General features: G+C 58.4%; 1 protein-coding gene across 2 annotated transcripts; it reads left to right on the top strand.

The window, feature by feature from the left end:
* The first annotated feature begins 10,371 nt into the window (after nt 1-10,371).
* On the top strand, nt 10,372-20,349 carry LOC148050662 (antigen WC1.1-like). Of its 2 annotated transcripts, none has more exons than XM_087741105.1 (15): nt 10,372-10,483; nt 11,450-11,764; nt 13,104-13,412; nt 13,649-13,963; nt 14,838-15,164; nt 15,252-15,566; nt 15,923-16,237; nt 16,719-16,781; nt 16,866-17,180; nt 17,556-17,591; nt 17,873-18,010; nt 18,735-18,830; nt 19,267-19,350; nt 19,568-19,720; nt 20,039-20,349. In XM_087741105.1, exons 1-15 carry the CDS (start codon nt 10,417-10,419, stop codon nt 20,221-20,223), a joined length of 3,033 nt encoding a protein of 1,010 aa, XP_087597231.1. In that variant the 5' UTR covers nt 10,372-10,416; the 3' UTR covers nt 20,224-20,349. The 2 variants fall into 2 exon arrangements, with proteins under 2 accessions (XP_087597231.1, XP_087597230.1); XM_087741104.1 differs by having other exon boundaries at nt 19,967-20,349.
* The last annotated feature ends 4,652 nt before the right edge of the window (nt 20,350-25,001 follow it).

Genomic DNA, 25,001 nt, shown 5'->3' with positions numbered 1-25,001 from the left:
CCCAACAGAGCTGAGGTCTTTCTCCTGTTGGCTGCGGCTGTTGTCTGTGTCACCAAGGCCTGCCAGGAGACACCTCCTGCTTACAGCACTAGGGCCTCATGGCCTCCTTGTCTCCACCCAAGAGCCTGGGAGGTCTCGTACCCTAGTCCTGCACTTGGCATTGCACGTCCCCACAAAACACTGCCCCGAGCCATGTGTGTGGGACGGGATCTCCCTTCCCAGGGGCTGGGGCCAGGCCTTGGCCCTTTGGCCTGATAAAAGACATCCAGGTTTACTCAGCATCAGAGCCACCTTTACAAAGCCCTTGCCTACCTGTCATCACTGCCTCCAGTTTTCTGCTCTAACCAGTCCCCAGGGAGGCTTTGTCAGTAATGTCCTTCAGTGGGACCCATTAAAGCTCCAAGGGACGTTGGAGGTTGCACCTGACTTTGACTTCTTGAGAGGTTTCATCAACTTTCTCTCAGGGTCTGAGGTTCATGGACTCGGCACCAAACCCACCAGAGGGGACATTAAAATGCCTTGGGCTGGTCCTCTGCTGCTGAGCTGGTCCAGGCTGCTGGGATGGAAGGAGCTCCTGGCAACTACGCTGTGCTGCAGAGAGACAGCTCTGCCCAGGAGCAGCTCCTCTGCAAAGCGCAGCAGGGCGAAGGGCCCTCCCAGGGTCTCTCAGGGAGATGAGCAAGGCAGACAGAGCTTAAAGGTGGTCAGGACTGGGAGGAGGACTGAGAGCTCACAAGAGGAGAAATCTTTGCAGCCCTGGACACGGTCAGTCTCTGGGTGCAGGGCGATGCAGCTGTAGTTCCTGGAGGCATCTCCTCAAGCTGGCACAGCCCACAGCTTGTGGCATCTGTAAGGAGGGGGCTCTTCTTAGGCAATTTTGCATCGCTGTGAAGCCACGGTGTGCAGCTGGAGGTGCCCAGGGCTGTCCTTCCGAGCAGGGTCCCCCACCCCAGGGGGCTGTGTGCTGGGGCAGGGACTCTGCCCCCTGCCAGGGTCAGCACTCAGCCTGCCCAGAGAGCTCCCCATGGCACTGCGGGGAGCAGCTCTGCGTGGAAGGAGCAACCCCCCGTGGGGCAGGGCAGGGTCACTCTGCTGTCGAGAGGGTGCTGCATGGGTGAGGGCTGCTCACAGCTCCACATCACCCCTGGGACATTTCACAGGGCACTCTTCAAGAAGGACATCAAGGCAGGGGCTACCTGGGAGGAAAGGCGCTTGCCAGGGTCGGTGCTTTCACTTCCCAGCTGTGATGGTAGGTGGAAATGGTGATGGAGCTGTCAGGTTTGCACAAGAGACAGGGACTCCTACAGCATTACAGTGAGTGATGGATAGGCTTTTCAAGGAACCTGATGAAGTCACTTCACCCGCCTCAGCCTACAGAAAGCATTAACCTCAGCTTTGTGGTCTCCTCAGGGTTATCCTGATATTCTCTTGAAGACTTGCCAGCAGGGAGATCCCCCTGGGCAGTGCCTTGCTGCCAGGAGGTGTCTGCAGGGCAGAGCTGAGTGCCCAGCGCGTGGGATGGGATCTGTGAGCAGGGACAGGGAGGAGACCTGGGGAAAGAGAAACAGCTCCTGGCAACTCCAGCTCCAACCAGCAGAGCCGTGGGCAGGGAGTGGGAGGCAACTGCAAAGAAGCACTGGGAGAGGCTGCGTTCAGGCAGCTCTCTTTTGGGCCTTCACTGGAGATGTCTGCTGGCCGTTGTCTGCTGGGCAATGAGCTGACTCTCCATTTAAGACATCCCATCTTCAGGACACCCGACTGTCTGTTTTGCCCATCCTGCCGGGCTTGCGTGCTGCCCCCCAGAAAGGCACGGCTCTCCTGTAGGATCCCAGGGAGTGCTGAGCCATCCCTTGTGGGGCGCCAGTCTCCTCTCAGATTCCTTTGCTTCTCTGTGAGAGGGGCCGTGTCCTGCCCTCTCCATCACAACTACACCTCTGTGCTGGCAAAAGAAGAGTTTGCAGATCTGCCCGTTGAAACAGGACTCCCCTGCTTTCATCAGAGTCCAGTTGCTTTTCTTCAAGAGTAACGTGCGTGCAGTCATCCTCGAGGTAGCAGAAGTGAAAGCAGAGGGCAGCTGGGAACAAGACTGATGGACACTGCAGCTCCCCTGACTCTGCCCTGAGCCACAGGAGCTGAGCCCTTTGGCCTGTCTTGTCTCAAGACTCCACACTTTCAGTCATAAAAACGAGGATTTCTACCCCTACAAATAGTACTCTCCAGATGTGATGGTGGAAAATAAAAGACACAGAGAAAATTGTCATCAAGACATGCTAAGCCTCTCTTCTGCAGCCCACAGGCTTAGGAGTCAGGAGTGCAGATACTGAACATTTCCATTAAGGGATCCCCTCTGAGCAGGGACGGCACAAAGCCTTTTCCACGTGCCTCCCTCACCTGGCTGGGGTCTCCCTGTTTATCAGCACCGCCATGTTTGCCTACCTGAAGCCCTCCTCCATCTCCTCCCCACCCCAGGACCTGGTGCTGGCAGTTCTGTACTCAGTGGTGCCTCCAGCAGTGAACCCCCTCATCTACAGCATGAGGAACCGGGAGCTCAAGGATGCAGTGTGGAAACTGATGACTAGATGGTATTTTAGAAGCAATATACTGCCCATCTTCTTCTACATATCACTCGTAACATAACCCATTACAGGCCCAACCTGTTTTTTATATGTTTTGTAGTTGTTTATGTTACTGGGTTTTTTTTTTGTTGGTTTTTTTTTTCACTTCTGATAATGTTGTCCACAAGGAATTTTCATTACTCATACCATTTCAAATTCATTATCTACCTGTCTTGTTTGACCCAGAGAGAGCACAAATGAATTTCCACACCCTCTGTGCATTTCAACATTAAGAAGGACCCTGCAGGGATGTTTTTTGTCTGAGATTTTTCCTCCAAGACCTTCTCTGGAGCTGCAGAGCCAGTTCCTGTGTCCAGAGTCCCTGCACAGCAGATCGGTGACAGAGCTGGCCTCTCTAGCACCATTTCCATCAGGAAAGGGGATCTCCTCAGGGCAGTGCCCGAAGGCTGAGGTCTTTGTCCAAAGTCGTTCTCAAGAACATGCCCAAGGAACAGAGTCTCCAGAGGACTGTTGCTTTGCTTGTTTCTCCCTGGGCTCAGTGGGATGGGTCCCAGTATGGTCTTCCAGGGACTGAGCCATGTCTCAGGTGTTACTGGTTGGGGGACAGCACCCACACAGATGGGGAAGGGTCTCCAATTAACCTGCCTGGGGCTCTACAGCATGTGCTAGGGCTGATGGCAGATGAGTGCTTTCCTGGAAGGGATCAGGAGCTGCCAGCAGAGCACAGGGGATCTGCAGGGACAGCGTGTGCCAGGAGGTCAGCAGTGAGTGGAGCCCACTGAGCACAGGCCTGCGCAAGGTGGAGGGACCCAGAGATAAAGTGCTAAATCTGGGTGTGAACCGCCAAGCGAGGGCTCTGCAAGCCCAGGGGGTGCAGCAGGCACAGGGAAAGGAGCCTGGTGAGTGATTCATTTTACCGTCAGTGGACTTTTGTAGACTGGATCCAGTGCAGCACCCAAACGCATCTCATGGTGTTGGCAATAAGGCAGGGTAGCTCTGAGCACCCTCCGTGGCCACAGAAGAGCTTCTGTGGGAGGCAGGCAGTGGCAGTGATGCCCCTGAGCTGGCTCTGCCTCCCAGCCTGACCAGCACAGCCCTGGGGAGTCACCCTGTGACCCCAGGTCCCACAGCCCACTTGCTCTGCAGAGCAGCCCCACCAGCTCAGGGGCTGTGGAGAGCATGGGAAGGGGGCGCAGAAATGGCCGGCCAGGCCAGCACAGATGTGCCCACCTTGAGGAAAGGCTCTGTGGAGAGATGGGATGTCCTGGGAGAAGAGCAGGACACCATGTGTGTGCAGGGGAGAGATGGGAAGAGAAACCCTTTGCTGTGGGTGCCAGCTCAGGGCAGGGTGCCCTGTGGCTGGGGCAGCGGGAGCTGCCTGAGGAGCCCCAGGGCCAGGACTCTGTGCTGTCCTGGGGAGCGGGGCTGGCCCAGGGGGCTGCAGGCTCCTGGGATGGCATCTCCAGGACATGACAGCAGGAGAGACACTGCCACTGACCTCCATTTCCTCCTTGCTGCGGGGCCAGACCAGACTGGGCTGCCCTGCTCGGCTGGGGAGAGGGCTGGGGAGTGGGGAGAGCTGGGAAGGGGCTGGGATGCCTGGGCTGGGAAGTGCTGGGGAAAGGGAAACACCAACGTACTGCTGAAGTGTGTGAGTGTGCAGGGGAGGGGGACACAGCAGCGTCCTCGCACACCCAGCCAGGCCTCCTGGCAGAGACATGAAGGACCAGCAGAGCAGGACCTGGTCTCTGCCCATGTGTGCTGGACACCCTGGGAAAGCTGCCCCAGGGTAATCGTCACACACCAGCCAATAACAACCACCATTGCCAGCACTGGCCTCTCACCCCAGCTCCCAGAGGTTGGTTGTCCCTCCACCGAGGGACACGGAATGACTAGGTCAGAAGTCCATGTTTGCATTGTACAGACAAGTTGTAAGCATGCACATGGTGTGTGCGTGGGGAGATGAACCTGAGGGAGCACAAATGCCTTCAGCTGCTCCTGGGGATCCCATGAATGTCTGTGGGACACACAGTGTCTCCAAGTCACTTCCCCTTGAGAGTAACATCCCCTGGGAAACCACCCGCATGCAGCACTGAGATGTGCTTCCCAGAACTGAGGTCCCCGTGTCCATTCCTCATGCCTTGGGGCATCTCAGAGGAGTGCAGAGCAGGGCGATACACCGCAAGGCTGAGGTGCCTGCCAGCCTCTGGGAGTGGCAACAGGAGGCCAGAGACACTACGACTGCTGCAATGCACTGCCTGTGCCTGGGCAAGGGAAGGACTTGTATCTCTGAACACCCCTGTGTACATGAGGAGTGCATGAGGACAGCTCAGACGTGGGCACCTCACAGAGCCCGGACATTTCTCTGTGTGACTCCAGGAGCAGCTCCCACCGTCCCAGGGCGATTTATCTCACTCGCCTTGGAAACGCTCATTGCCAGTTCCTCTGGCTGCTATGATTTTCATTCTTGGCTTTCTGGCCTGTGCCTTCAAATACACAGCAGGAAAGCAGCACGCCTGTGGAGCATCTCACCTGGGCAGTCAGAAGGGGTTCTGCACGCAGCAGCGACATTGCCCTCTAGAAGAAGGCCCTTCTCACCTTTCAGAAGGCACAGAGCACATTTAGGGATTAGTAACACACCCAGAAGCGCACACCTCCATGTTTCACCTCTCTGAACTTCCTTCTCCATTTCTTTAAGCAACGAACAAAGAAGGAAAAGGTTCTTCCTCACAGGTGTCCTACTAGGAGAGAGCGGAAAAGAAGGACCTTAGCCTTCCATGGTGTCGCAGAAGAGCAGAATGCACCCCACTTAAAAGAGAGAAGCAGCAATAGGTTTTACTGAGGTAAAAGAATAATTTGAAAACGTTCAATAAGTTAGATGGAATTTAACAAAGGTTTAACAGTGGTTTACTAAGGTTCAACAAATTTGATGGCAAGGTTCACCTTATTAATTAGTCTCAGACTTGATCAACGGTTCATGTCTAATGGAATTCTCCATACCATGTTTATAATATCTGAGGAGCTACATGGATTAAGTACTGTTTCATAGTATTAATTCAGCATGCTCGCAGTCACTTACCGAGGGTGTTGTCGCAGGTGAGGGATCTCTCTGCCTTGGGTAAGGAAGGATCTCTCAGTCTCAGGAAAGGGATCTCAAACCCTGAGAGGCGTCCCTGCTCGAGGGGAGAGTCACCTCGCCTGCCGTCCAGCTGCCAGTCAGGGAGAGCTCACATTGGGCCCATCCTGGTGGTAATATTTCTAGGGTGAAGTAGCTGGCTGCTAGTCAGCAGTATAGACAAGATGTCTTCATTTTAGCTCTGGCATCTTGTACTTTTGGCTTTCAAAACCACCTTTTGAAATCTTGTTCCAGACACCTTCACTGCCTTGTACGTCAGCCAGGGGCTTTCCAGCTCACACGTTCACCCCAAGGACGTGAGGGCTGTTGCTCCTGCGTCAGCCTGAACCAAAGTGCGGCTCGGAGCCAAGTGTATCCGTCACATTGACCAGATGCAGAAACTCTGAGGGATTTATTCCTTTAACCCTTGCCTCTCTCCCCTCATCCTCTTTTCCTAGGGTGTTTTGGACTTTAAGGGGTTTTTTTTTGTTGTTGGAGGTGTTTCTGTAATTATTTTGCTTAGGAAGGTGGCGCAGCCTCGAAGCCCTGGGAGGCGGGGAAAGGTCTTACGTCCGGCACAAAGCCGGGAGCTCTGACCCCACAGTGAGCCCTTCTCTGCCCACGGCTCCCAAGAAGCATTTTCACCTCCCCACGTGCCTTCCCGGTGCCTGTTGGGATCCCTGCCCTGGAACACGCCAGAGCACGGGCACCGCTGCTGCGGGAGACATGACGGGACCGGGGCCCCGCCCACCAGCTTCCGCTGGAAGCCCCGCCCCCTCCCAGCACCCGCAGGGGCCCTGTGCCCCGGAAGTGGCTCTCCTCTACCGGCCATGTGCTCCGCTGGGATTGGCTGGCAGGACCGGCCACCCCTGCCGGTTGGCCCAGAGATACGGGAGACCCGGAAGGCCCTTCCCCTGCATCCACAGGGGCCGCCATTTTGGGTTGGTCGCCATTTTGGGACAGGGTGCCGCCATTCCATGGCAGTGAGCTGCCCTTTTGTTAAAGCTCATACTGCTCTGTGATTGGCTAATGGCCATCTCTCGACACCGTCACACCCGTGTGTTCTCAGCAGCCCCTGTGATTGGCTGGCAGGACCGGCCACCCGTCCCGCTGTCCCCAGGGGCACGTCCCAAAGGAAGGCCCCTGTCATTTCCTACAGGGAGGCCGCCACTTCTGCCAGCCTCATTCCCCACGTCTTTTCATCCTGCATTGTGATTGGCTGACAGCCATTTCATGACGCCTTCATACCCACATGTTCTCAGGCAGCCCTGTGATTGGCTGCCCACCTCCTTTGGTCCAGGAAGTGCTCAGATATAAAAATATCTACAATTATATAATATATATTTAGAAATAAGTGTACGAATATGTACAAATACATCTTTTATTTATTTCTAAATAGGTACAGTTTTTTTATATATATACTTCTGTATATGTACTTCAGTATAGAATTTTTTATGTATATGTAAACATTTATAAAGGTATAGAAAGTAAATATATATAGCCATAAAATCATAGGTATGAAATGGATACACCTTTTCTAATAGGAGCTCCTGGAGTGAGCACTTAAAGTTTAAATGTGAATACAAACAAAAGGAAGAGGCTGACAGCCATTTCATGACGCCTTCATACCCACATGTTCTCAGGCAGCCCTGTGATTGGCTGCCCACCACCTTTTGTCCAGGAAGTGCTCAGATATAAAGATACATTTATGTAATATATATATTTATAAATAATCGTACACATATATATAAATAGGTACAATATTTTTAAATAGATGTACCCCTATATATGTATTTATGTATAGATTTATATATCTTTGTAAATATTTATAGAGCTATAGCAAGTAAATATAGGTAGCTATTAAAACATAGGGATGAAATGTATAAAACCTTTTTTAAGAAGAGCTACTGGAGTGAGCCCTGAGAGGTCTGGGGTGGGGGGGCTTCAGCAGGGCAGAAGGGTGCCTGAGAGGTGGTGGGGTGTGGACAAGCTGGAACGTGCCCAGGGGCTACAGCCACCTCCAAGGAACAACAGACTCATTTGCCACACGATATTGAATAGATATCAACACATATATCTATGTTATATATATAATATGTATAAAATGTCATAATATGTGATATTATGTATACCACAATGTATATAATACAGAATTATTTATTAATATATTATAAATTTTATTTTTAAATTATATTATAATATAATATTATACCAATTATTATATTATATTATATTATATTATATTATATTATATTATATTATATTATATTATATTATATTATATTATATTATATTATATTATATTATATTATATTATATTATATTATATTATATGCATTAGTATAATTATCATATTTATTATCAAAATTATTATAAAATAATAATTATTATAACTATACAATTAATATGATTGTAATATAAGTATTATAATTCTTAAAATATATAGTAATTATTATATTATATTAAACTATATTATGATATATATAATATATAATGATATATATTATATATAATATATATCACCATATATATACAATATATCACCAGAGGAGTACATAGCAAATAGGTTGGTATGTGCTTGTGACGTCACTCCTGCCTGAGTACCTCAACGGCAAGTACATGGAAATGGGCAGATACGTACTTGTGAGGCCACTCTCAGACAATAGGCCAGGGGCTGACTCAGGGCACGTGCAGCTGGTTGTGAGGGCTCTGCTGCCTGAGTAGCTGCTAGGCCAGGAGCAGGCCCATGGCTTGTGTCTGTGCTTCTGAGGTCACTCCTGCCTGAGGAGCTAGGAGGCCAGGAGCAGGCCTATGGATTGTGTAAGTGCTGGTGAGGTCAGTGGTGCCTGAGCAGACAGTAGGCCAGGATCTGGCACATGGCTTGAGAATGTCTTTGTGATGTCAGTGGTGCCTGAGTAGCTGGTAGGCCCGGAGAAACATGTCTTGCGCTGGATATTTTGAGGTCACAGGTGCCTGAGAAGCTGGTAGGCCAGGAATAGGCACCTGTCTTGTGTAGGTGTTTGCAAGGTCATTTGTGACCGATGAGCTGATGGGCCAGGAAGAGGCCCCTGGGTTGTGTAAGTGCTTGTGAAGTCACTGCTGCCCTGGTAGCTGATAGGCCAGGAGCAGGGCCACAGGTGGTGTAGGTTGCTGTGGTGTCACTGGTGCCTGAGGAGCTGATAGGTTAGGAGCAGAACAATGGCTTGTGTAGGTGTTTGTGTAGGTGTTGGGTCACTGGTGTCAGAACACCTGACAGGCCAGAAGCAGGCACGTGGCAGGTTTAGATGTTATGACATCACCTGTGGCCGAGAGACGGATAGGCCAGGAGCACGCACATGGCTTGTGTACGAGCTTGTGATTTCACCAGTATGGGATCAGCTTATAGGCCAAGAGCAGGCATAGGGCTTGTGTGGGTGCTTCTGATGTCATCAAAATAGTATTTGGACCCCACCCAAACATGGCTTTTTGGAAGAACCATCATCAGCAGAAGCCCATGCACAGCACCCGCACCCGTGTGACAGTGTAACTCTTGAGCAGACAGCAATGGCAGCAGGAGGGTGTGAGGTCACCGTCCCTATAACTGCTGAGCACCCAGTGGTGGCTGTAGGAGGGTGTGAGGTCACCATCACTATAACTCAGAAGCACACGGCTGTGGCAGGAGGAGGGTCTGAAGTCCCATCACCGATGGCACCACGTGGCCGTGGGGCTCGGTGCAGAGCGGCCGTGTGCATCAGCGGGGCATGCCGGGGGCTGGGAGCTGCCCGGCCCCGTGTCTGCGAGGCCGAAGGAGCAGCCCCTGCAGCCCTGGCTGGAGCAGTCGGGCTGGGGGTGGCTCGGGGGCACCGCAGGGATGTGCCTGGGCACGGTGCCAGGAGGAAACCACAGACTTCCTGCCCGGGCGCTGCGCTGCGGGGGGAGCGCGGCGAGCGCTGCGAGGCCCCGTGGGCTGTGGTTTGTGCACCTGCAGGCTCCAGCTCCCGATCCGCCTGTGGGGAAGAACGGCCCCTCGATGACAGGCTGAGAGTCAGGGGCCTGCCTGAGCCTCTGGGCTGCAGGTCTGCTGCCAGGGCAAGGCCATGGCCCAGCTGCTCTGGCTCCTGCGAGGGACCCAGGGTGGGGCTGTGCAGGGAGGGACGGGCGAGCCAGCCCTCCTGGGATGGAGCTCTTCCCCTGCCCAAGGCCCTTGCCCAGCTGCTGCTCCCAGCACAGTGGGGTCTGTAGCAGGGGCAGGGGCTGTTTCCTTCCCATCCTGACACAGACCCTGGTGCAGTCCCAGCTCTGTGGTTCCCTCGTCTCATGGTGGAGCTGGACACTTGTCTCTTGGCCTCTTGGATGAGCCCACCGTAGAAGATGCTCAGTGCTCCCAGTGCCCACAGCAGGATGCAAGGGGTGACGGACTCATTTCCCCTCCCTGCTCAGCTTCTCCCATGACGATCCCCTGCCGCAGTGACCATGACACCGGCAGCGGGACATATATGTCCTTCATATATGGTCATGAACGGCGCTGGAGAAGTTCATTGGAGGGCTGGGCTGTGTCGGAGGGGAGATAGCTCCCGATAATGTCTCAAAAGGTGCTGCTGCTGCTTTGATTGGCTCCTCCTGCAGCTGGGTCGGCATCTGCAGAGATATATTACCCTCCCATCGTCGTTGTCCCCGTGAGTCCCCAGGAGCCGTGGCAGGGAGTGGGGCGCAGCAGGGCTGTGCCAGCAGGGCAGGAGGCTCAGGATGGGGATGGAGGCAGTCCTGTCCCCTCGGGTGCTGTGGCTGCTCCTCTGGGTGCAGCTGTGCAGGGGTAAGTGCCAGTTCCCTTGTCTCACAGCCCAGGGCCAGCGGGTACCAGCAGGGTCATCGGGATCCCTTTGGGAATGGGGTTTCTTTCCATGCTCTGCTCAGACAAGGGTCAGAAGGTGCTCAGGTCCATGGACCTTCTGCCTTTCCCTGGGCCTCTCTGTGTTTAAGGCAGCCTGTGCCTGCCTGCATTTATGGACCCCCCCCCCCCCATCCTGGGTGACCCTTTTGGGACCCCTTGTTCCCCAGGTCTGTGCCCCTGAGGCTGGCAGTGGCCCAGATGGTGACGGCAGCACTCAGCGATCCCCAGGGCACAGCCAATCTCCATGGTGCCCTGGAGGGTGATTGTGTGCTGCTCCCTGCCCCAGGGTGCAGGGGAACCCCGACCCCAGGAAGGCAGTTCGTGCCCCACAGAGAGAAGGGGCCTGGGCTGTGTGCACCCACAGGTGGCAGAGAAGTTTCCTTCCTGGGGGCTCCGGCCAAGCACAGGTGTTGGGCTGATGCCTGGCACAAGGAGGGGATGTGGGTTAGGGGGACCCTTGGGATCATCTCGGTGCTCCCTGAGGACATGGGAAGCCCTGGGGGTGGTGTGGGTTTGGGTGGTGGCAGGGCAGGTGGTGGGCAGGGGAAGCTGCGGGCCTGGGGGCATGGGGCTTTCCAGGGTGTGCTTGGCTGGGGAGGAGGTGGTGCCCTGTGCAGGGCTTGGGGGCACGGTGTGTGGGTGGGCATGGGCAGGGGGCTGTTGGAGTGGGAGGAGGTGCCGAGGGCTGTGGGGCAGCGAATGGCCCAGCAGGGCTGGAGTTGGCCCCCCCAGCCTGCACAGCCCATGGGGCGAGGAGGGACCCCCACACTTCCCCAGGGACAGCTCAGGGAGGAGAGGGCTCCCAGCCTGGTGCTGTGACTCGACTCCCAGACCTGCAGTCTGGGGCTCAGCCCTCTCCTGACCGGTCCCGTGTTTTGGTGTTTGAAGGGGCTGCGGAGGTGAGGCTGGAGGCTGGCGGCGGGCGCTGTGCTGGGAGAGTGGAGGTGAAACACCAGGGCCAGTGGGGGACCGTGTGTGATGACTCCTGGGACATGGACGATGCTGCAGTGGTTTGTAAGCAGCTGGGCTGTGGGTCTGCTGTTGAAGCTCATGACTACGCACACTTTGGGCCAGGATCTGGCCCCATTTGGATGGATGATGTTGGCTGTGGTGGCACCGAGTCTGCCCTGTCTGACTGCACACACGGTGGATGGGGTGAAAGCAACTGTGCTCACGGTGAGGATGCTGGAGTGACGTGTTCAGGTAAGGGGTCAGCCATTTCCCCACCTTTGAGGCCAAGATGCAGGGAGGGAACTGGCTGTGCCCTCAGGAAGGAATGAGCAGACACCAGATCAGGGCCCAGTGTGGCCGGTCGCACTGCTGAGCTGGGACATACGTTGCTGCTTTTGCCAGTGCCTGAGGAAAGCCCCGTGAGAGCCCACCCTGGGTGCGCACACCCTTCCTGGTCCCTGAGGTGGCTCAGCCCAGACTCCGTTGGTGCCTGGGGCTCAGGTGAAACCCCCTCCCTGCCCCTTGGTGTCTGTTGGTGCCCATCTTTCTCCTCCCATTCAGCCAGGACCTGTCTGGCATTGCCAGGGGCCAGGTCCCCCCATGCCAGAGGCACCGAGAGCTGCTCATGCGGCCACCCACAGCCCCAGGGAAGGGCACAGAGTGGCCGGGGACCTTTGGGCTGTGCCTCCTGGCAGGCATGAGTCCCTCGGCCTAAGCAAAGGGGCTGCTCAGAGAGGGAAAGCGCTGGCCTTGGGCAGAGGAGCAGAGGGGCACACAGCACCCCATTCCTCTCCCAGGGTCACCCCGCGAGAGCCAGCCCACGTGGACATGGCCCCGTGCTGTCAGTGCTGACCCGCTGCCCAGCCTCTCCTGCCTACCCCAGCCCCGGCTGCCCTGTGCCACAGGGGCTTTGCCAGCCCTTGCACTGTCCTCGGTGCCTGTCCTTGCACCAGGAGCTCGTGTCAGCGCAGGGCTGCTCCTCTGCCCGCTCTCCTGCCCTCTGCCTGGCCGTTGGTGGGGATGTGCGTGCCTGGCAGTGCACTCTGGCCCTGGCTGAGGACCCCCTCCCCGGGCAGGTGCCAGAGTGGGGGGCTGGCACAGACACTGACTGTACCTAGAGCTGTGCCATAGCTGTACCCCGTGAAATGGCCCATCTAACAGCAGTGCCCCAACAGCCTGAGACTGCCCTGAGAGAAGGGTGTGTTTCTGGCGATTCCAAGGTGTTCCTCAGCCAGGCCCTGAGCTCAGTGGGCAGATCAGGCTGCAGCAGCCAACAGTGCCTTGGCCAGTCTCCCTGGGCCCCAAGTGCTCGGAGCGCTGCCAGGAAGCCCAGGGTCTCCAAAATGGCAGCAGTTTGTCTGAGCAGTGCCTACGGCTGGGGGTTTGGGAGAGAAGCAAGGCCACAAGTGCTGTGCTGATGTCTGAGGAGCGGCAGGGTGTCCCTGGTGTGTTTGTGCCATCAGCAGCCACTGGGAGCTGCTGGGAGGGTCGTGGGGCTCTGTGCCTGTGGCCACCTTGCAGACCAGGTGGGACGTGGGCATGTAACTGCCAGAGGGCTCTGGGAACTCTCTGGGGACTTTGCTTGCTCCAGGATTTGTCCAGCTGGTCGGAGGGGAGAGCCCCTGCTCAGGACGCGTGGAGATCCGCGATGGGAACCAGTGGAAACCTGTCTGTGACTCAGACTTTGGTCCCAAAGCTGCCGACGTGGTCTGCGGGGAGTTGCAGTGTGGTGCAGCCCTGCCTGTGCCCAGGGCAGCTGACTTTGGAGAAGGTGTTGGTGCCATGTGGGACAGAGAGCTGCAGTGTGTGGGGAATGAATCCTTCCTCTTCTCCTGCGCCAGGGGATCCCCCCGAGACCAGCCCTGCACCCACACGAACGCCGCTGGTGTCACCTGTACACGTAAGGACTGAGGGTGGGGTGTTCCATATCTGGGGGTGTGCTGGGGCCAAGGGGAGCAGGGCAGGGACAGTGCCATGCTGTGCTGGGTGTGAGGGCTGGAAGGGGTGATGGGGTTGTCTGCAGCCCTAAAATCAGGCAGAAAGAGGAGAAAGGCAGGCTCTCCTCCATTTGGCTGCTCCATCTCCTGACGAAGTGAGAACACCATTCTGCCCTGTCTCATCCTTCTCTGTCCGCAGAGTACACAGGGTTCAGGCTGGTGAACGGCAGGACGGCGTGTGAGGGGAGGGTGGAGGTCCAGGTGCTGGGGACCTGGGGCACCCTCTGTGCCTCCCGCTGGGATCTCTCGGATGCCCACGTTCTCTGTCGTCACCTCGACTGCGGGTTTGCTGAGTCCATTCCCAGAGGAGGGCATTTTGGGAGAGGCACGGGACCTGTCTGGAGAGACTCATTCCACTGTGATGGGACTGAAGCCCACCTGGGACAGTGCCCAGTGACCGCCCTGGGGGCCTCACCGTGCTCCCATGAGAACGAAGCTGCTGTCATTTGCTCAGGTGAGTGCTGGGACAACGTTGTGTTAACTCCATTTGTCCCTTGGGTGTGACATGGCCACCCAAAGCAAGGGACCCCATGGCAGCAGCAGGGTGAATTTCTCCCTGGAGAAACCCTAACTTCAGGAGGAATCTCTGCCCCACCCAGGGCAGGGCATCAGGCACTGGGGCCATCATGAGGCCAGGGGTCCTCTGCTGTCCTGCTGCAGGACAGACCCAGGACAGGGCTGCGGGGCTCACTCCATCTTTCTGGCTGCAGGCAGCCCTGTCCCAGCCCCACAGAGAGTCCCACAGAGCCCAATCCCACACCCGTGGGGGCTGCCCAGGTGCCCCCAGCAGCAGGCCTGGGTGTGAGCTGCAGAGCAGGGCTGGGCTTTGCCCTCGCTTCTGGTCAGCACAAGTCCCAATCCTGTCCTGTTTGATCGGGAAGGCCCCCCTTGCTCTGCTCCCTGCCAGGGACACAGGCTCCCAGGCCCAGATGCCCAGGGATGCAGAGGGGCAGAGGCGTGGGTGCTCTGCCCCATGGCTCAGCAGTGCCAATGGCAGCGCTGAGGTGGGGCAAGGCTTGTCCTGGGGCTGCCTGTCCCCAGGCCACCGCCGGCTGCTGCTCCCTCCTGCGGGAGCTGCCCCATCTGCCTCAGCAGGGACGTGTTGGGTGGCTCTGCCCCACCAAGAGCCAAGAGAGTGTCTTGCTCAGGAAGGCTCAGGGACTGGGGAACCAAGCCTGTGGAAAGCTGCTCCTGAAGCTGACCGCAGAGGGCTGGGGGCAGGCGGGTGAGCTGCAGGGGGTTGTGAGGGTTGGAGAGCCTGGAGAGGTGCTGCAGGTTTGTGGGCTGTCTGGTGGTGCTGAGGGCTGGGGCATGGCTGCTCTCCCCAGGCCCAGGCAGCTCCACATCCCTGCGGCTGGTGGGTGGAGGGAGCCGGTGCGACGGGCGAGTGGAGATCTTGCAGCGCGGGACGTGGGGCCGAGTCCTGGACGAGCAGTGGGACATGCAGGAGGCCAGCGTGGTGTGCCGGCAGCTGCGGTGCGGAGAGGCAGAGAGAGCCTACAACCCCCCGAAGCCTCAGAGAGGGACGGGTCCCGTGGGGCTGCGAGGGGTCCGGTGCGCAGGGCACGAGGCCAACCTGACCCTCTGCAACACCTCCGTGCCTGAGAGCGCGCTGGCAGCAGGGATTGCAGAGGACGTGGGGGTCGTTTGCTGGGGTGAGTGGCACTGCACAGGCCCCCCCAGGCTCTGGGCTGGGTGGGCAGCCGGCCCCTGAGGGCAGCTGGGGTTTCTTCCTGCTGCAGGGAGCCGGCAGGTCCGGCTGGTGAACGGGCCCGGGCGCTGTGCTGGCAGAGTGGAGATCTACCACCAGGGCAGCTGGGGGACTGTCTGCGATGACGGCTGGGACCTGTCTGATGCCGCCGTCGTTTGCCACCAGCTGGGCTGCGGAGGGGCGGTGGAGGCGGTTGGCTCCGCTCGGTTTGGGGAAGGCTCCGGTCAGATATGGCTGGAGAGCGTGAACTGCTCCGGGGCCGAAGCTGCTCTCTGGGACTGCCCAGCAGGGTCCTGGGGGCAGCACGACTGCGGGCACAAAGAGGACGCAGGAGTCGTCTGCTCAGGTCTGTGCTGGGAGCTGTGGTGGGAGCCCAGTGCCCGGGGAGGCCGGGACGAGGGGAGATCCAGCAACGGCCGAGGCTGTCCCTGGCTGCCTCTGAGCCCCTGCCTGAGCCTGTCCTGGGGACACCCATGCACAAACCCCCTCGGTCCCACTGGGGGCCCCTTGGAAGCTGAGCTGTCCCCAAGGCTTAGCGGGGAGGGCATGGGTGTCTGTCCGTCAGGGACTTCTCTCTGCCCCTGGCAAAAGGGTGACTTGCTGTCCATGCCTCTGCCTGGCTGAGGGCCTGCGGGGTGAAGAGGCTTCTCTGCTCCCATAGCCCCACACCAGCCTGTTCCCCTCTGGGGTCTTTCCTCCCAGATTTCATGGCCCTGAGGCTGCACAACAGCACCAACTGCTCCGGGCGCCTGCAGGTGTTCTACAATGGGAAATGGGGGACCGTTTGCTCCAACTCAATGACTCCCCAGACGGTGTCGCTGGCATGCAAGGAGCTGGGCTGTGGGGATGGAGGGACCCTGGAAACACGCCTGCCCTATGGCAGGGTGTCTGGCCCCACCTGGCTGGATCGCGTGGAGTGTGGGGAGAGACACAGCTCCTTCTGGCAGTGTCCTTCTGCTCCCTGGGACCCACAGTCGTGTGATGACCTGCGAGACGAGACCCACATCACCTGCAATGGTAATTCGGAGCTCCCCGGGCACCAGCATCCCCCCAGCTCCTGCTCCCTGCTGGGCACAGTCAAGCGCAGAGACGGGGCCCTCAGGGGCTTTCACTTTACGTGCCAGACCCTGCTGCTTGTGGTGGCACAAATGGGACTTCAGCTCTCAGAGCCCCACACATTCCCCTGGAGTTGTCATGCAGGCTCCCAGCAGCGCCCGGGGGAGGCAGAGGTGTCTGCAGGCAAGGTCTCAGAAGAGACCAGCCAGGGCTCCAAGGAGCGTCCCCTCCATGGACGCCCTCCTGCTGCTCTGTGAACCAGGGTCCCTCTGGGGCTGAGCAGTCAGGGTCCCCCACATTGCCGTGCGTGTCCCCTGAAGGACTGGGGTTCAGCTGCTGCCGTGAGCGAGGCGGCACGGGGAGGCGTGAGCAGAGCTCAGCCCCACGCTCTGCTGCACGACCCCCTTCAGCAGCCCCTTCACCGCAGCATTTCCTTCTGCAGGGAGACGGCCAGAAACACCCCCGGCCCTGGGGACCGTGTGCCCAGACTCCACGAGCTGCACAGGTAGCTGCTCCTCTGCATGCCCCTCTGGCCTGGCAGGGCTCTGCCTGCTGTCCCGGTGCCCTGGGAGGTCTCTGCCTTCTCCAGACAGGGAGAAGATTCGTGCCGTGGGAGGCGAGAGTGGGTGCTCGGGCAGAGTGGAGGTCTGGCATCGCGGCTCCTGGGGGACAGTGTGCGATGACTCCTGGGACATGCGGGATGCCGAGGTGGCCTGCAGGCAGCTGGGCTGTGGCCCCGCGGTGTCTGCCCTGGACGAGGCTGCGTTTGGGGAGGGGACGGGCCCCATCTGGCTGGAGCAGGTGGAGTGCCGGGGGACAGAGCCATCTCTGCAGGACTGCTGGGCTCGGCCTGGGGACAGCGGTGCCTGCCGGCACAAGGAGGATGCTGCCGTGCACTGCTCAGGTGAGCGGCAGGGCTGGGACCCTTGCTGGAGCTCTTGGCAGAGCTCCTGAGAGCAAGGCTGTCCTTGTGGAGCCTGGGAGCCTGGTGCCAAGTGGGCAGCAGCCTCTGTGGGGCTGGATGTCCTCTGGCTTCTGCCTGCAGGGCCCTGCAGCCCCCAGGGGCATCTCCTGGGCTACCTGTGCCATGCTGCCCAATAGCCAGAGCAGGGCCCTGGGCTCTGTCCTGGCCACCCTGACCAGTTTTGCAGGAGGGGCAATTTGGGTGGGCTGTGTCAGGGATACATGCACACACAAACACATGACGTGTGAGAGAGGAAGCTCCCTGGTACCTGCACACCCACCCTCTCAGCCCAGCTCTCCTTCTCCTCTTCTACAGCTGCACCCACGACAGCAGCACCAACCCCCCGACCAGGTAACCTGTCCTCCCCGATGGTACTGTGTCTTCTCAGGGCCAGCTGTGACCCATGGTGGGAGGGAAGGGGCTCCTTGCCGGGATGTGAAACTCCAGGCACTGGGATAGCAGTGGGGTGGGGGCATTGGGGAGGGCTGACATTTCCCCATCAGGGTGGGATCTTCCTCATCACTCACTCCTGGGGTCATCTACCCCTGGTGTAATGGGGTCAGGACTGGGGTGTCCCAGCCCCCCACCTCTCCCAGGCCTGGTGCTGCCCTTTTTGTGCTCCTGCCATGCAGATCCCACCCGGGGCCGTCCGACCGTCAGCGGGAGAGTCTCATTGCCCGTCATCATCTGCATCATCCTGGGGGCCCTTCTCTGCCTTGTCCTGGCCCTCCTGGCCGGGCAAGTGCGAAGCGCCAGGGCTGGGCGCGGAGGTGGGTGGCGGGGAAAGGTGCCTCCTGGCAAGGCCAGGGGTGCTGTGAGGTGTGAGTGAGTGGCACAGGCAGAGCTGGGGGGATAAGGGTGTGTGCTGCCTTCATTCCCATGCACCGCCTCCTTGACTGCCTGACCATGGGCCACCAGCAGCAAGGGGCAGAGAGAGTCCAGACATGGGGGGAGATAGGGATGGGTTGAAGACAGAAATGGCGGAGCTGGGGTGAGGGAGATGGGAGCAGAGGGGAGATAGAGGAGGACATCACACTGGCAGCGCTCTGGGCAGGTGTGGAGGGGGCTGTGGGGCAGGGGAGATGCCAGGAGGAACGCAGGGCAGCAGGGTCGATCCCCATGGTTTCAGGCCTGCAGGCTGTTCCCCTGTCCAGCCCTGACCTCCCCCCAGGATCCATGGGGCAGAGAGGGGGCAGCTCCAGGGGAAGAGGGAAGGCGGGAGCTGCTCCAAGCTCAGCATGAGGGAGCTGACCCAGGGGCCAGAGGGGCACAGGGGCTGTTTCTGAGGGGACGGTGTGATTGTGTCGCTGCCCCAGACTATGTCCATGGGGACATTGCCCTCACTGAGGAAGTGGTAGCGGTGACCAGACAGCACAGCAGGGCTGTCCTATGGCAATAGCCTTTTGCTGGCCCAGAGGACCAAAGCTGGGGGAGCAGAGTGGGATCCTGTCCCATCTCTGCCTGTTCCTGGGCCAGCCCTGCTGCTGTCCACAGGCTCTGGGAGAGCTTGGGAGCCCTTCCCTGAGGCCGTGTATGAGGAGATCGGTTACAGCCCGGCGTGGGAGAAGCAGGCGAGGTTCAGTGGCTCAGGTGGGTGTGGGTTCCTCCCGGGGGGCACATCTGCCAGGCTCTTCCCTGTCAACCCCACCCATGGCTGACCCCCTGCAGTCCCCTGGCCCATGGTCCCTGCAGTGCTGGGGCTGTGGGGGCTGTGGGGAGAGCAGCCAGGTCCTGGGCCCAAGAGAGGAGCTTCCTCCCCACCAGTTCTTCCCGTCCCAGCTGGGGACAGCCCCTCTCTGCCTGTCCCTGCACCCCTCTGGGACACGTGAGGGGGGAGGGAAGGGGCTGTCCCGGGGCAGCTCTGGGAGCCCCTTTGAGACAGGGTTTGTCCCAGGGGAGCAGGGTGAGTCCTGAGCCCTTCTCCCCACTCAGCCCTGCCTCTGTGGGTGCCCCGTCCCCAGCAGCACTGACCACAAGCCTGGTCAGCAGAGCGCACTCCCCTAACAGCCGCTGCGCCTCTCTCCAGGCTTCTCTTCAGAGGGGTCCCTGACCAAGCTGCAGCCCTACCCCGGGGACAGCAAGGAGGAGGATGGTCCGGGATCAGCAGCAGGTAATAGGGTGCGGGAAGGAGTGGATCTCTCCTCCCTGCAGACATGGGAAGAACAGCGGTGTCACTGAGTGTCTCTGTGGGAGTTGGGGAGGACATGGGGGGTGTCTCCTGTGGCGCTGCCAACACCGGTGTCTGAGCCCCATGTCCCTGCGCATCCTCCCATCCTCTGCTCTGCAAATGTATCTTCTCCCTGTCACCAGCTCCCCTCTCCTTTCAGACGTCCCTGTCCTGCCCGGAGGTGACCCAGCGGATGGCTATGATGATGCCAGGGAGGTTTCTGAGCCTGGGGAGGATCGTGCCCCTGGGCAGGGAGACTGGGAAATGGGCAGGGCACCAGAGGAGGCAGCAGGACCCAGGGATGCACCTGGAGGTGAGAGGGCAAGAGAGCGCTGCCGGATCCTGGGCTGCCATCCCTGGTGCCGGATGAATCGTTGTACTGAAAGGCCCAAAATTTTGGGATGAGGGATTGTGGCCCAGGAATTTTCCTTGGGGGCCCGGGGGTGGGAGAGGGAGCTGAACGTCTCAGGACTGGTGAGGAGAAGGGAGGAAGGTGATGTACAGAGCAGGAGGGGCACCCCATGGGGAGAACGTGCAATGGCTGCCTTGCTGCTTGCAGGGGCAAAGCTGTGCTCCCAGAGACGTGCTGGGGCCCCTGGAGCTGAGGGAGATGCCTGGTCCCTGTCCCCAGAGAGCACAGGCTATGACGATGCTGAAGAGGTGTCTCTGGCACATCCCCCTGAGGACACACAGGCTGTGCCACCGGAGCTCAGTGCACAACAGTCCCTGAGCCCCGCGCCAGGAGAGCCCGTCCCTGCCATGCAGCTGGGTGCAGCCAGGAGGGAGGAGAGGTCTGTGCAGCTGGGAGAGCCGTGAGCACCAGGGAACCATCTCCCTTTTCCCACAGGCAGCAGAAACAGCCGGGCATTTCCTCTCTTTTTATTCCCCTGTTTTTGCATCGTGCCTCCACATTTGTTCTTATTAAAAGCCTTTAGGGGTTTGAGCCAGAGCTGGTGCTTGCCTGGCCCGATGTTGGGGTGTCTCCCTGAGGCTGATTGGGAGGAGCACAGCACAAAGACATGGTGGTAGGGAAGGGGCACATCTCAGGGATAGACAGCAGTCTTGGGGTCAGACTGTGGGGCTGCGGGAGCCCCTGGTCCCTGGGGAATATTCCTGCTGAGAGAGACATTTCCATCCTGCCAGCCACAGTTTCCAGCCAAAATGTCTCTCTCCAAGGTCCCATGAGTGCCCATCTCTTCACCTTGGGGTTCCCCAGTTGCTCTTCCCTCTCCCACAGCAGTGTTGCCCCATTCCCTGCTGGGAGCTCCTCCAGCCCTGGGGTGACCCCGGGGGGTCCCAGGGGGAGTCCAGGCTCACACACCCCTCTGCCCCGGTCCCTAGAGCTTTCCTGCTGGCAGCCCCCGGTCCCAAGCCAGCCCCTCCATCCCCAGCCCTGAGCCCATCTCTCCCTGTGGAGATGCAGGGCTGGAGCCTGCCCCGGTGGGGGTTTCCCATGGGATGGAGGCTGTGTTTGCAGTGCCCATGTGTGTCACCCATCCCCTTGGGGGTCTCGCCCTGGAAACACTGCTCTCCTGTGGATGTCCCACAGTCATGCTCTGCCCAGCATAGGCAGCAGTGCAGAGGGTTGGGGTCTCACTGTCACACCCTCGCGTAGGTCCTCGGGAGCTGCAGGAGCAAGGCCAGACCTGGGGCACAGGGATGATCCTGCCTTGCTCCAGAGCACAGACCCAGCCTGCAGGGCCAGATTGTTCAGGCCCCAAAATGCCATGAAACGGGCTCTCTCTGCTCGGGTGTGCAGAAAACAGCATTTGAGCCCTGCTGACATGGGGAAATTCAGGACTACCTCTGCACTGGGGCCTGATCCTGGCACAGGGCTGTACTACAGAGCACTGCCCCTCCACGTCTCTGCAGGGCAATGGGGCAGAAGCAGGCTCTTGCTGCAGGCGCTGCTCCCACGCTCTGGCCCACCCTGGGGTGTTTTGATGGAGAGGAGCAAAGCCCTTCCCTTGAGCCTCCCCTGCCCCCCAGGGCTACAGCCCTCTGTGTCACATCTGTCCCCAGCTGCACAGCAGGAGCCGAGCAAGAGGCTGAGGGAAATGCCCTCCCTGGGCTGAGGTGCCCCCAGGCTCTGATGGCAGCCCAGGGCATGCGGTGGAGGGGACACAGGAGCAGAAAGCTCACAGCCCCTCATCCAGGCGCTGGGCCTCCCCCTGCACCCCTCTGCCCCCCAGCATCCCTGCAGGTGGGGGGAAGGGCAAGCTTCCCTCTCCCTGGGGCTAAGGGTGTCTGTGGCAGGGTGGGTGAGCATGGTCAGCTGTTAACTGAAAGGCCGACGGTTTGGCCACACGCAGGGGTGGTGTCCTCGTGGTGCTACAGCTGGGGCAATTGTGTCGCCCAGTGCCATAGAGTTGTTCCCCAGTGAGCCCCTGCCTGGCAGAGAGGGCTTGGGGGAATCAAAACCAGACCGCAGTCACCGTGAACTTGTGGAGTGGTGGAGTGGAGGAGGTAAGGGGATGAGCTGGTCATCCAGTCTGCTTTGCACACATGGCCCCAGGGCCCGTCCTTCTCAGTGACTCTCCTGTTCTTGCTCAGGAACAACCTAGAAGGACTCTTTGGGAGCAGTGAGAGTCCTGCAGGCTCTGTCCCTGCGGCCAAGCATTTTCAAGCTCGTGCTCAAAGATGGCCAGACAGTAACCTTGCTTGGACAGAGAGTCTCTCCCTCTCCCAGTCCTCTCACTTGCACTCAGTCACGAAAAAAGCCGAACTCCTTTGGAGGTGCCTGACAGCTGGAGACCCCCAGCTGAATGATCCCCAGCACGGCTTTGTCAGCTGTCCTGGGCAAATGAGAGGTCTTACTGGGACAGAGCTCCCTCCGGAGGGAGGATGCCGCCATTGAGGCCTCAGCTCCAGGGAGTGCATCTCCCTGGGACTGCGGGGATGGTGGCCTCCGGTCTGGGAAAGGGGGTCCAGGTGAAGGAGGTGTGTGAGGATGGGACCAGTCTGTGCACCACTGAGAATGACAAAGAGGAGAGAGACAGGGTCTTTGCAGAGACCCCGCAGAGGAGAGATCTCGATCCCTGTGGAGCAGGGAAGGAGGGACAGCTGGAGACCACCCCGGAGGAGCACTGAAGGGAGAGTCCTGCCCAGGGAGGGGCGGGGGCCTGTTGGTGCTGGAGGAAGGCTCCTTCTAAGCCACAGATCTACAGCTACAGAGCCACGATGGTGCTCTGGCAAGAGGTGAAGGAGCAAGCAGGGCTGGGGCAGGCTGGAAGAAGGCAAATGGGCTTTGCAAACATGGAAGGGAGAAAATGATTGCTGAAGCCCGGGGTTGAAGCAGGGACCTTTAGATCTTCAGTCTAATGCTCTCCCAGCTGAGCTATTTCAGCCCTGCCTTGCCCCATTCTAACGCTTGTCCCTGTGGCAGCGGTGCCAGGCCACAGGCTGACACACAGGAGCAGGCTCCTCAGGGAGGTTCCCAGGGAAAAGCTGTGCCCAGCCTCAGGCAGAGGGGACCTGGCCCCTCCCTGCCTCCAAGGCCCCGTGGGCTCCAGGTTTGGTGGAGGCCAGCTCGCACTGGCTGTGCCAAGATATGTGGGGGTCTTGTACTAATGTGACAGTGGCAAAGGTAAGTGGGCAGGCCAGGCATGGGCAACTGCAAATGCTCGAGGTCGAAGAATTGTGGGACTGGTGGAAGACCTTATCTCCTTCCCCATGGAAGGCCTCCCTCCCACCACCCTTTTTTCCCCAGCTCCACTTCACCCCTTTGTTCCCAACTCTTCTGCCCCTGAGCAGTGCAGGGGGATGGGGAACGGAGGCTGTGGTCAGTCCAGAACGGTTCCTCTCTGTGGCTCCTTCCTTCTCACACTTTTCCCATGGGGTCCGTCTTGTGGGCTACAGTCCTTTGAGATGAACTTGCTCCAGCATGGGCTCTCCTCAAGCCACCATTCTTGCAGGAAATATCCTACGTCTCCAGGGTTGGGTCCTCCACAGACTGCAGGGCTTACCTTCTCCACCGTGCTCTCTGCCATGGGCTGCAGGGAACCTGCTGTGATGCCTGAAGCACCTCCTTCTTCACCAACCGTGGTGCCTGCAGGGCTGTTTCTCCCACTATTGTTTCCCTCACTCCTCTCCCACTTTGGCAGTTGTGACCTTTCTTAAATACACTTTCACAGAGGTTCCACCATCCTCGTTGATGGGCTCAGCTTTGGCCAGCGATGGGTCTGTTTGGAGCCAGCTGGAAGCAGCTCTGCCTGGCATGGAGGCAGCCCCTGGTCTCTTCTCACAGAGACCACCCCTGCAGCCCCCCCGCTACCAAAACCTGCACCTGGACACCAAGACACAGTGTAAAGCTTTGCCTTGCTAAATGACGTCCCCTGCTCTTGCCTCATCCACAAATACAGTTTACTTGCTGGGGAGGCAGAGAGAGAAGCAGAGAAGGCCTTGATGCTGTGCAAATCCTGTTCAGCAATGGCTACATCATTGGCGTGTTGTCAACACTGTTTTGGTCACAACTCCCAAACATAGCACCATACGGGCTGCTACGAAGAAAATTATAGAATCATAGAATTGTTACGGTTGGAAAAGACCCTCAAGATCATCGAGTCCAACCATTAACCCAGCACTGCCAAGGCCACCACTAAACCATGTCCTCAAGCACCACGTCTACCCGCTTTAAATACCTCCAGGGTTGGAGACTCAACCACTTCCCTGGGCAGCTGTTCCAGTGCCTGGCAGCCCTTTTGGTGAAGAAGTTTTTCCTAATATCCAACCTAAATTTCCCCTGGCACAGCTTGAGGCCATTTCCTCTTGTTCTATTGCTTTTTACTTGGGAGAAGAGACCGACCCTCACCTCGCTACAGCCTCCTTTCAGGTAGCTGTAGAGACCAATAAGGTCTCCCCTCAGCCTCCTCTTCTCCAAACTAAACAACCCCAGCTCCCTCAGCCGCTCCTCACCAGACTTGTTCTCTAGACCCTTCACCAACTTTGCGCCCTTCTTTGGACACGCTCTAGCACCTCGATGTCCTTCTTGGAGTGAGGGGCCCAACACTGAACACAGTACTCAAGGTGCAGCGTCACCAGTACCAAGTACAGGGGCACCATCACCTCCCTGGTCCTGCTGGCCACGCTATGCCTGATACAAGCCAGGATGCCATTGGCCCTCTTGGCCACCTGAGCACCCTGCTGGCTCACGTTCAGGCAGCTGTCAACCAACACCCCCAGGTCCTTGTCTGCCAGGCAGCTCTCCAGCCACTCTTCCCCAAGCCTGTAGCGCTGCATGGGGTTGTTGTGAGCCAAGTGCAGGACCCGGCCCTGAGCCTTGTTGAATCTCATACAGTTGGCCTGGGCCCATCGCTCCAGCCTGGCCTGGGCCCTCTGTAGGGCCTTCCTGCCCTCCAGCAGATCAACACTCCCGCCCAGCTTGGTGTCATCTGCAGACTTACTGAGGGTGCACTCAACCCCCTCATCCAGATCATCAATGAAGATATTGAAGATATTGAACACTGAAGATTATTGAATATAATGAACACTGTCCACCCTGGATGGAGATTATCGGTGAAGTCCCTCAAGGCTTGATGCTGGCACACGTCCTTCAGTCCCCCTCACACAACCCTGCCACTCCTCTGAGTGTTTGG

Source organism: Nipponia nippon, unplaced genomic scaffold (assembly GCF_047370975.1).
Source record: "Nipponia nippon isolate SJK-2023a ecotype South Korea unplaced genomic scaffold, ASM4737097v1 scaffold_75, whole genome shotgun sequence".
Classification (NCBI taxonomy): domain Eukaryota; kingdom Metazoa; phylum Chordata; class Aves; order Pelecaniformes; family Threskiornithidae; genus Nipponia; species Nipponia nippon.
The sequence above is the reverse complement of the archived record's forward strand: the minus strand, read 5'-3'. Positions and strand labels throughout refer to the sequence as shown.